Consider the following 12239-nt stretch of genomic DNA (forward strand, 5'->3'; position numbering starts at 1 on the left):
AAGCTCATATCAGAAATGAGTATTGTTTGGCCCCTACCAAGGAAATATAACACACAAGTGAACCATTTGTAAAATGTGATTCGTAAAGTAACTACATTATGGCTTGATAATGTGTACTATCGCAAACAAGAAAGGATGAGGTCTGAAAGACTTTATTCAAAAGGATTCTCTATCGTATTCCTACTAACTTTATTTTGTCACCTTCCTTTTAAAGGTAGGTAGATATATTTTCTGCAAGCTACTTTTTTATTCTACTATATTCACTTTTTAAGCAAATAAATAGATTATTTATAAAATTAAGACCTAAATGCAAATGTTTAGCTGATCAAGAAATGTAGATATAAAATGCAGCAATAAATAATGCATATAAACGAAGAAATCCAAAAAGAGAATCATTATATACACACACTAAAAGGTAATGTAGCCATTATCTACATAAAATTACCCTACTACATTCAGTAAAGCCGTATTTTTCCAACAGTGTATTCACACTTTTGCAAAGTGTCCCTTCCCACCCTGTCGGGTACTTACTGTCCTCCGCAATACAGGCAGACAGCCTCGGGTAGCTGACGTGTCTGTTCCGTACATACAATGTATTCGTCTGTGACTGACTATTGTTTGTCTCTTAAAATTTACATTATTATTATAATCTACTTGGTATAAAATTATGTTGTTATTAGAGAAAGGTCTACAAATGGCATACCTCACTAACTATTTTAAATAAGAACCTATTTCTGGTTATAATAAAGGTCAAAGCACGTTTAACTTTTAGTCAATGAAATTGCCGAACAAAATGATGTTAGGGTGTTTATATAAAGAAACAGACAAATGCAGAATCAAATAAAATGATCTCATTCGGAAACATCAGTCTTCATGTTTATATTACAAAATAGAAGCAGATATGGGTAATCTCGTGAGACAACGATATGTTATATATATATTTTGCTAAATAAAAGGAACTGTCTGTATGTTTTAGTTGAGTGCCTTTCCCTAGAAATAAAGGGAAGCCAGACACTTCATCCCCGACACTTCATCCCCTAAGTTCTGACTTAAGCTTAACTACCTGTGTCAGACTTATTGGGAGTTGACAAACTGTAAAAACATAGACATTTCCCCGACACAGTTGACACCTGGACACTCAAGAACAATTTTCATATCACGTCTGTTGAAGAACATTAAATCCTTGACTAGTGCGGCTTATATGAACTTTAACTAATGTTGTAGATGTTCAATGACTTTGAAGTTAATAGCATGATTTGAATTTGATTTTCTATTTACACATCTCAATTTTCGCATAATGTGACGTAAGAGTTTGCAGATGACATGAACTCTATTTTTCATTTAGTACTGAAGGATTGCGTAGTTTGTGCTTAGGGATTCAAGTCATGGATGCTGGGGATGAGAAGACAGAGGCGATGCTCTGTGGGCTTAGCCTTTAAAAGACTCTAGTGGGATGAATTCTCTCTCCAGCTGTACGGGGATCTATGTTGACAATCTTACTAGTGTCGGGATCATGTCAGTTCTGTGGATTCAAGTGACTGTATAAAATGTCTTAATAAAAGACTGAACTGTCTGTCCCTCATCGGTTCTTTAGTGAGCTGTGGGGGCCTTTCCCTACAGCGAGTGAATATGCGAAAGGGAAGCCAAACTGAAACTTTACCTTCCTGTGGAGAAGGAATGAGTATGAAATCGGATACCTTGCGCCTTCTATCGCAAGAACTCATTCGCTGTTCAATAAGAACACAAGAACGAAAGTGGAATTAAGAAGACTGTACAATGTATATCTCACACCGGACAAAAAACAGAAGACTCACTAAGTTCTAAACTTTGAGCTGACAACTTACTGCTGGTGCATTGAGCGCATCTTTGTGATGCGGTAGTTGTGAGTGTCACACAGCCTCAACAGAAGGTCGAGTTGAATACACCTTTCAAAAGCAGTTTGGGGTAAATGACAGCGGCGAGTGGGTCTTTGATGTTTGGAATACAGGTGTCAAGACCTCTGTTTACATCACTGTCCAAGGTCAGTCCAATGTACATACAGCTCTATTATAAATTTTACACACACACACAAAGTTTACTTTGGTAAATAGAGAAACGTGTGATGGCGAGCAGTTTTAACGTGAGGATATATTGTGCAAGCTCATACTGACATATATATATATAAGCATAAATGGTGGTTTGCTGTGTCCATAAACTATGAGATCAGTGATGTCACGTGTACAAATCAGTATGTTCATTAAAAATCAACATGTTTGTTTCAGCTGAGTGCTTCTCGCTAGAAATAAAGGGAGGAGAAAGCAATTTCACATTTTGCTGAAGGTGTGATGTCCGACATTCTCTTTCACGTCAATAATGATAGAAATAAAGATCAAGTTACCTTATTTATATATAAAAATGGACAAAGGTATGATGCTAATGTTTGCAAGCTCGTACTGACAACACTACCTGTGTCAGTCCCACTAAGAGTTGTCAGTGTCACACAAGCTCATCAGAAGGCCAGAGTTGAATACACCTTTCAGAAGCAGTTTCAGGTAAATGACAGAGGCGAGTGGGTCTTTGATGTTTGGAATACAGGTGTCAAGACCTCTGTTTACATCACTGTCCAAGGTCAGTGCATATCTTTTAGCAATATACACAGATAATACATCTCTATTAAAAATTCTACACACAGAGTGAGAGATAGCGAGTACAAACGGTTCAGAATTTCTGAATAAAATCTTCATCGTAAAAAATAAACCTTTCTATAATTCACTATTTGCTGTAGTCTTAAGCACATGATGAGTTATTATTGACTTAATTATGTAATTATAGTTGAAGTTTCCCAGCTAATAAGTCAGACTGGCATCAAGAATACATTATAAAATGCATAGTGGCAACTGCTTCGTTGATTTTGCCACTGAGATTTTATAGGAGGAACTTGCTAATGAACAACTTTTACCTATTTTGTATTATTCTGTATTATTACAAAGCAGGGCTTGATATCATGCACCAATAGCTTCAGTAACAAAGATTCTTCGAACGCCTCCCTCATTTTCGTCTCATTTTTCTTACCACTAGAGAAATTATTGTTTGTTGACCTGACTAGTTTGTAAAAACTGTAAAACATACTATTCAATACACACAATGTTTAGTTTCCATGTTCATAATAAGTGTAATTGTTAAGGGTCTTTTCTTTCAAGTTTCCCTAATTGCTAAATGTTGAATCTCAACTGTGCGACTATATAAAGCCAATACTTCCTGAACACATTGTAAACAAGAAAATCTTTTCTATTCAAAAAAAACTGTTATTACTGCTTTTAAATAATGTTTTCCTTCTCTTTTAATCTGCAAAAACACTTAATGCTCTTTAGAATATGTCAAATAGTAGCATAACATAGATGGATGGTATAAGTATACATAAAGTCATGTGTTTTCTTTCATTCTCTTTCTCTACCTTCCTCATTCCCTCTCTCTCTCTCACACACGCGCTGCCCACAATGTTATTGGTAAAAGGAACAGGGAAATCATCGAAACTCAGCTAAAACATTACATAACTTATGACCATTGTAAACTGTATCTGACAGAGATCAAGATGAAACAACAGCAGAAACGATCTTCTAGCTTATCAATCTGATTGGTGAAGAAAGTCTTTACCTTAGTGTTATTTAATCATGGATTGTACATGTTATGTTTACAAGAGAGAATATTTGATGTTGAGGTCAATATTTTAGTTAGCTCGTGATATTGAATGTCTCTTTATACAGATATTCGGACCACAATGCCACCGACTCCAAAGACATCGACTCCAGGTATGTCACATCTCGGGTAAAACAATACAAATAAGTTGTGTGTGTGTGTGTGTTCTACAATAATGTGTCATCCATCAGTCTACAAAGATCTAGCAACATCTTTACCGATTCAACAAAACCGACATAACACATACCAACATCAGAAAGTTCTACAAGAAAGAATCAACATAATTTATGCAAACTCATACTGACAAACACAAACTGTGTCAGTAAGTGTGGGTTATCATTGTCTCATAACCTCAACAAAAAGTCAAGCGGAATACACCTTCATTGACTAGTTGTTTGTACAAAAAGGTGTACCCATCACCTCACGGTTATAATTCTTTGTCTACATCTATTGACACTTCCAAGCTATATAAATTTTCACAAAACTGCATTTTCGATATTCGAGAGTTCATCGAACTCTATGATACTATATATGTGTGTGTTAATATTTCATTAACGATAACTTTTTTTAGGTGAATGCCTTTCGGTGGTAATAAAAAGTCAAGAAATGTTTACTGTCTGGGAAGGGGAAATAGAAATTTCCTTCTACGTCAATAACATCAAGAAGGATAAAAATATTACCCTGGACATTTTTAAGAATGGACAGGATAAAGACGAATTAAGCTCGTGCAGTCTTGTATTGGGACAGAACTTCTGTATTTCACACCATCTGTTGTGCAAATGCTCCACAAATCTTATCGAAGGTCAGGTCGAATACGTATTTAGGAAGAAGTTTCGAGCACAAGACAGCGGCGAATGGGTCTTTGATGTTTGCAGTACAAAGGTCAGGACTTCCATGACTGTCAATGTCCAAGGTTGGTAGATGTCATGGAACTAGGAAGATATTAAGACATTAAACAATCTTTTATATTGTTAATAATAATAATAATATGCATTATATTTAAGATAAAGAAATTGGTTCTTACACAAATCAACATAGATGTCAATATTTGTGATTATAGTCAATTAACTAGTCCGTCTGCTCGTCTTCCTTTCAAAAATTATCACTCTCCATCCCTGATGTTTCTTCCCTGATTCCTCTTTGTGATTTTATTCCCTCTACAAATCACTCTTTACTATTATTTTATGGATTTTTTGTAGCTTCTCAAGTTCGTATTTATGTTCCTCATATTCATGCTTATGTTCATACAATGTTTTTTATTTCAATCTTTTTACTTTCACCTTATTTCCTTTTTTTTTCTTCAGCTTCGAGGACAAAACACATTTTAGTAAATGGAGGTCGTCAAAACCTGACTCTTAAGTTTAACGAATCATTTAACCTCCAGTTCTCTTTCCCTGACCCCATGGAAGACGATGAAGGCATCATCCTCGTTCAGCATCGCCCTCTGTATGCTGCTGTGTTTGGGAGGAGATGTGTCATCGTGAGGTCTCCGAAAAACTGCTCGAGCTCGATGGAACTGTGTCGGTGCCTGGGACCTCCCTTCGGCATGTACAGCCTCCGTAAGGTCGTCACCAAGGAAGATTATGGAACCTGGCTTATAAATCTGTGGAAAGCACATCACGAACGTGAAGAGACTTTGTATATTACTGTGGAAGGTATTTCATGATTGGTGAACATACTGTGGTTGTGACTATGCATTTCATTTTGACTTATTTGTGTATATCGTATACATTACTGTTTTTATGATTCGGCTTTCCGCCCGTCAACCTTTTTTCGTAATAAAAAAAAATCACATTCATTCCGATACTGAAGAAGTTCGATAGAATTGTTGGCTATATCTTAACAAGCAGAGAAAACTTTATTCGCGTACCTTCCTCGGGCAAAATATTTCAAGAGGACCTGAAAACAGATTTTATCTTTTCTTTCCTTTTCAGTAAGTATACACTATTTTGACAATAACTAATACATTTTTTACATGAGTTATTTCAGAATTGCATTTTTATTAAGGAGTTTACCTTGGTTATAGTTATAAATGATGCTCACCAAATATACTTTTTAAACTACTAATGGCTAGGTTATCTGATAAAGAAAAACTGCAAGTGATTTTACATTTAAGTGGGGTTTTTTCAGAAGAGAGCTAACCACGAGAGACAATTCAAACTGATGATTTAAAAGCAGAGCGTTACTGTCGGTAGCATCATCATCATTGTCGCCATAACAATTATTATTTCAGAATTCCAAGTCCTATGGTGTTGACCCAGGTTCCTTTTGGAACAGTTTTGCGCGTCCCCATGACAACAGAAGGTACGAGTTTTGTTTAACAGAAAACGTTTTAACTGTCACTGCTACTCCCATTGGTTTTAATGAACAATATAAACAGAGGAAAAAATTACTGTCTTATTTGTATTGTTAATATTAGCTCATTTTTCCGAAAGCTGCATGTATTACATTATTGCCTACTATTTTAAATATTTTCTTAGTCTTTTTCATAAAAAAAAAACTATTACGAGATGAGCAGCATACATTCTATAAATTTCATTCAACAGCATTGGGATCTGGTTTAAAGTTGCAGAAGGAGAATGTTGTGCTCCATCTTTATGTTATGTAGGGAAGGAAGATAATGGTTTGTCAAGTCTGTATATTCTTCAATGTCTGGCAGTAACAGAACTGAGAATTTTTGTTTTACCGATGCCTTTCGCTGTCAAGTAATAAGCTCATAGCAGTTGGAAAATATGTACACCTGGCACATGACCACAAATCCGATCATGTTCATCCACATTTGCAGTGCCCTGTATCGCAATGGCAGTCGGCTTAGTGCATGTAAGTGGCTCATTGGCTCTACCTTGCAAGTCTGTTCTTGTGTGTCTATAAGGAAACGGGTAAATTGTGTATCTGCAGCTGCATGTTTTAATTCTAAGCTTTCAAGACAACCAGGCTTGTGGTGACAAAAAGCATCTCCCTTTCAAAGACTTTTGTAGGTTTTTGAGAGAGAGAAAGAAAGGTAAAGATGTGTAAATAAGGTGTTTATTTATATATAAAACATAAACATGAAATTTTACATTCCTTTCTCTCTATATATATATACGTAAAACCCTACTTTATATATATTATGGTTTAAAAGGAAAACACATATAAAACAAAAGCCTTTTTATGAGTAATTCCAATAACAGTGTAGGACAGTGTCAAGCTCTAGTAATGTAACAAACAACACTGTAATTAATCAAGAGGACAACAAAGCAGCTTAATATTTTGAAGAACTGGAGGAAGTCTTTAAGGAAGTTTTTCACTGTGTAGTGTCCGGCTCAGAAATCCAGATGAAGTGGTTCTCTGTGTGTTCTTCTGTGCACACATCGTCTACAAGTAATGGCTTCTAAGGTTGAGTGTCACAAAAGATTTCTGATAACTTTGCTGATATCCGTCTTTACTTTTTTTGAAGGTAAGTAAATTATGTTTTATTCACACAATAACAGTATTTTTCCATGTGTTTTCTTAATCTATTAGCGAACATTACAGTTTCTCTTACTAATAAATCAGTCTAGTGTTGTTTACTCACTGTATTAAATAAGTATGCTTGCTGTCCACTGTACCCTGCGAGACATTTTAGTTCCACATTTAACAGTAACTAATAAATAAATGTTACACTGACAGAATTAACATCAGAGGACATTGAAACACTGGTGTACATACGTACCCTCGCCAGTATATACGAGTACAAACTGGTGTATATTCATTACACCATTGTACATGCACAGACTGGCGCACGTGATCCTAAACTATTGAGAAAACTGTGAGAATGATTTCCATTTACATATTCCCAGCACACTGATGACTGTCGACTGAGAAGCTATTTACAATTTAAATGATAAAATATGCTATTTAATTCTTAGATACATCACAAAATACTTAGAAGAAACAGTAAAGTTTATTGAACAAATCGTGACTTGTTCCTTCACAACAGTTTTCAATGATCCTTAATATCACCATTTATAATATAATTTTATTGTCATCTATATGATTTATTGAATGACAAGGTACAACTTTATTGATACCTGTTGGCAGTTGTGATCAGATTTTTAGCTCAGATACAAAAATAGACAAATATAAAGGTAACCCAGAGATAAAGCAGCGTATTTGTAGCGATATGTGACCCAAGCACTTGCGACTAGAAATATCAGACTATACTCATGTGTAATGTAAAAATATACGATCGAGGATGTTTTATAAGAATCACTTGGTCACCTGCAACATTCTAAATGATTTGTCAAAAAAGAGGTCAAAAGAAAGAAAATCTGTCAGTATTTTAACTATTTTTTCTTCCTACAGATTGTCGCATGTGGAAAATGCAGACCGACAGCCATGATATTACTGTGGAAAATGGAGTGGAGTCCAACATTGATTTCTTCCTCACTGATTACCGATCTCTGAATGTTAGTCTTCGACTAATTGTCCAACATCGATTAAGTAATGGAAGTTTTAACAAAACGTGTCAGATTGAACACTCATATGAACGAGTTTGTCAGCCGACACTCGGTCCATGCCAATGTATTGGGGAAAGTTCAGGATTATATCGATATCGACTGAGGATGACCTTTACAGAGCAAGATGGCGGCCAGTGGGTGTTTAAAATTTTCAACCATGAGCAAACGATTGTCAACATTACAGTGATTCGTGAGTCTTTCTTAAGCTTGTTCCTGACTTCTCAATTTTTACTTATATTTTACTCGCTTGTGTGGGAATATGTTTGTGGTTCTGATAGTATTTCTGTCTACAAATAGGTTGATCTAAGCCTACGCCATCGGTTGGTAAAGGTCTGGAGATTGTTGCTGATAGTGTTTGTCCCTCTCCGGGTTTTAGAACCATACATTAGGACTGCCTTCACATTGGTGTTGAAGATGCGGGTCTTACTGGGGAAGGATAATGCTCGGGACTTCCAGATGGGCCGTAGGCTGTTGAAAGCATGCCTGGCCTTGTTGATGGGGCTTTTGATGTCATCGTCCGCTCCACCGTCCTTGTTGACAATGCTCTCAGATACACAAAAAGACCTGTTTCCAGGATGTTCTTTCCTTGAAGTTGGATTGGGAGTTCCTGCTTGTTGTTGATTCTCATCACTTCGGTCTTTTTTCTGTTCACCTTAAAGCCAGTCTTCCTGCTTCCTATCGCTAGCTTACTCAGTTTGGTTTTGCATTTTGTTGCCGATGAGATAGAAGACTGATGTCATGTGCAAAGTCCAGGTCCTCAAGCTGTTTGGTGAAGGTCTACTGTACATCGTTGTTGTTGTATTGAATCGTTTTGGGCAGCATAATCCAGTCTATGAGTAGCAGAAAGATTGTCGGTGATAATATTCAACTCTGTATGTGTTTAGGAGTGTATGTATTTGTGGTAGATAATATTTAACATGGACAAGAAGAAAGAGTGTGAAAATATATCAAAAGTATATTTACCTTTTTCACGCAAAAATTTAAGAAATTTGTAGAACTGCACAAAATAGATAATTCATCAATATTCTGTTTTACTGTTTTGTAACAGCTCGTCGTGCCTTAAAACTCTACACCAACAGCCAGAGTATAACTGTTGAAGACGGATTGAAATCAGACATCTACTTCTTTCTGAATGACTCTACAGCTGTAGACATCGGCGTGAATATAGTTGTTCAACATCAAAAAGTTGATGGTTTGACATTTGACCCTAAATGTCGCATACACCACTCAAAGACACGCGGTTGTCAAATCTTATTTGGCCCGTGTGAGTGCATAGGTGAAAGGTCATTTACATATCAATACCGATTGATGAAGGTCTTTACAGAACAAGATGGCGGTCTGTGGAAGTTTGACATTGTCAGTCATGAGGGGACGATTGTTAACATCACAGTCATTGGTAAGTCTACCTGCTCCACACCTTAGTCTCATTCCTCTTCTTAACTATCAGCTAGTTAGTCTATTTGTCTCTACGACCATTGAAAAGTTTATTTATCTCATATATTAGTGCCTTATATATAGTTTTTATATGCTCGCGCTTATATGCGTGTATATATTAGTGTGTTTGTGTCTTTGTGTTCCTTTACTCACTTCTATTTCCATCATAAAAAGCTACAGCTAAACTACTTTATTCTATTAGACAGCATCACTTCTTCACAAGATAACCAGAGTACAGAACCTTCACAAGTGACGGGCCTGACTCCTCCCATCGAAAGTTTTACTCTCTCAACAACAACATTAGTCATTTTGGTTATTACTGCTATTGTCATCTTCATCATCATATCAGTGGTCGCAATTATTCGATGTCGTCTCAGGTCCAAACACGATCTGGAGGGAGAAGAAGGTATGATCCCTTTCTTACAGTCTCCCACCCCGTTCATTTGTCTCCCTTACCACCGGATCCCTGTATGAGTTTTGTGCTTTTGGTGGTCTGTTCAACTGAACGAATGTAACTGATTGCTAATGGACATTTTTCTTGCCAACAGTCGAAATTAAGAAGAGGTCCAGCATTATTTTCTATTTACTAATGACTAACACTGGTAGTGTTCTATTTAAGCCAGAATTTTATAAAGTATTGTTATTATAATAATAAATGTTAAAGATAATGACCATGATGATGATATCCCAAATGCAGCAGACGCACAATAAACATTAGAGAGACAAATTGAAATTTTCTATAAATATACTATTTTCACAATGTTTAATAGGAATATTTTTGTGACATTTATTGGGTAAACTAAAAAATAAAGTGATTGCATTTCATATCTTATCTTTCAAAACTCTGCACTACAAGCAAATGAGCTAGCACAAATTCATTCCATGGACCGTCAACTGTTTGATGTTCCAGATAGTTTGGAATACATAAACTGCAGATCTGAGAATTTCATGGAACCTTTGTCACGTGATGGGCAGTCAGCTGACCACCCTGGCTAGTTCACCAACCGGGATGACTAGCAGCTCTTGCAATAGGTAAGACGAATAAAGATGCAAAGTCGTGGATAGTCTAATCATAAGCTAGCAAAGAGAAGTTTAAAGTCGTTTTATTTCGTACACGAAGAAATGTTTTATGTGTGTAGTCAATGCATTGAAAGAAACTTTTTATTACTTTACAGAGTTCTTAAGGAAAGATGAAGCATGTAATCACTAAGTGCCATTGATACATCAACTACATCACATCAGCACCAGAAAGGCGACTGTGACAGCTGCACCAGAAGCACCAAAAAGATCAGCAATGTCGTCAACATCTTCACCTCCACAATACCATCCTCATCACCACGTCTTCACTACATCTTGGTGTGGGACTGCCATCAGAATAAACAATATTAACTTTAGAACCGAAGCCACGTGCTTAGGACCATTGCCATCTCCAAATGAAACCCCACAAACACTAGCGCCACTAACACCAGCAGTACAATCACCATTTGCACCAGCACTGATGCCATTTAAAGAAAGAATAGGGTTAGCAGAAGCTTCATCGAATGCACCAGTACCTCTAGTATCACCATGGCATCCCGTCCACCGCCAAAACCATCAGAAGGATCGCCATTACAAAAATTCTAATGCTTGGTCTACGGAATCTGAAACAGATATTAAAGTGATATTAAAAGAACAGTTCTAGACACTTCCTCCTTTCTGCTAACAAAAGAACCTGAGGATTAGAGGAAGCAAACTTTACATCGTATACATGGAGTGTTTTTGTCATATTCGTTTTGTTACTAAATGCACCACTTCAGTTTGCTAGGATGAAAATTGTTTAGAAGCCGCATTGTCTCTTACATATTAGTTAATTTTAAATTTAAAACAAAAAAGTGCCAAATGACATGGTATCTATTTTAAAATACCGTTTTTGTATGTTAGATAAGTTTCAAAAGTGGTATTAAACAGTTTTCATTATCTGACACTGTTGTGAAATTGATGGTTGCAGATGTGGTGCAGGCTGGGGAAAACTCCCCAGTGTAAACCATACATATTCCCATAAACACTCGCGGAAATCTTTTACAGTGCATATAAATCACCAGATGAAAACAGGCACCTTACTTTCTTCTGTTTTAGCTTCTCAATTTTTATTCGTTCGTTTTGTTTTTCTCTTCTACCGACGGAGCTCTTTCTCTCGCTCTTACCTTTTCTTTATACTTATATATATATAAACACACACAAGGTCGTATCGCTACCGACTGAAATGGCGGACTATGCACGTGTATACTCGACATTTTCAATCATCAAACAAGCTTTAGCATTTAAGGTATTCATGAGTCATTTACCCTTTTTCTTCATCCCTCTTTTCATCTACCCATTCCTCTGTCTGTCTGTCTCCTGAAATCAAAGTGACTTCTCTGCCTCCGTTCCTTAGCTAAACACAAACGTGCAACAAGGCCACAAGTGTCTTCGAGTAGTAATCAATATAATGATCACGAGATTTATCACTGCTTCCTGAGCTGAGAGGACTAATTCCAGTTTCCTATTCCTAGCACATCGAGAGCTTTTGGACTTCTGTGCACTAAATGATCAAAACATTTTTTTAAGAAATTACGTCGCTCTCACAATTTTCTTTTCTGTTTCTGATCCTTTACTCAATAAAAATATAAACAA

General features: G+C 36.4%; 1 protein-coding gene across 6 annotated transcripts; it reads left to right on the forward strand.

Annotated features, from left to right (window-relative positions):
• The first annotated feature begins 1881 nt into the window (after nt 1–1881).
• Nucleotides 1882–11518, forward strand: LOC112576094. 6 transcript variants are annotated; one of them, XM_025258348.1, is made up of 12 exons: nt 1882–2020; nt 2262–2607; nt 3744–3788; nt 4247–4588; nt 4980–5979; nt 6461–6495; nt 6970–7111; nt 7999–8343; nt 9202–9549; nt 9790–9993; nt 10498–10619; nt 10763–11518. In XM_025258348.1, the coding sequence occupies exons 7-11, from the start codon at nt 7039–7041 to the stop codon at nt 10581–10583; spliced, it is 1056 nt and encodes a 351-aa protein (XP_025114133.1). In that variant the 5' UTR covers nt 1882–2020; nt 2262–2607; nt 3744–3788; nt 4247–4588; nt 4980–5979; nt 6461–6495; nt 6970–7038; the 3' UTR covers nt 10584–10619; nt 10763–11518. The 6 variants fall into 6 exon arrangements, 5 of the variants coding, with proteins under 5 accessions (XP_025114133.1, XP_025114131.1, XP_025114129.1 ...); XM_025258346.1 differs by having other exon boundaries at nt 4980–6495; XR_003101754.1 differs by having other exon boundaries at nt 4980–7111; nt 9794–9993.
• Nucleotides 11519–12239: the final 721 nt, after the last annotated feature.

This window comes from Pomacea canaliculata, linkage group LG11 (genome assembly GCF_003073045.1).
Source record: "Pomacea canaliculata isolate SZHN2017 linkage group LG11, ASM307304v1, whole genome shotgun sequence".
NCBI classification, from domain to species: domain Eukaryota; kingdom Metazoa; phylum Mollusca; class Gastropoda; order Architaenioglossa; family Ampullariidae; genus Pomacea; species Pomacea canaliculata.

Bases quoted from the DNA above. Each gene is read 5' to 3' on its own strand.
- LOC112576094 (XM_025258345.1), top strand. From the start codon at position 7,039: ATGGCTTCTAAGGTTGAGTGTCACAAAAGATTTCTGATAACTTTGCTG. The intron at 7,112-7,998 runs GTAAGTAAATTA...TTCTTCCTACAG, and splicing joins CGTCTTTACTTTTTTTGAAG to ATTGTCGCATGTGGAAAATG. The intron at 9,994-10,497 runs GTATGATCCCTT...TTGATGTTCCAG, and splicing joins CGATCTGGAGGGAGAAGAAG to ATAGTTTGGAATACATAAAC.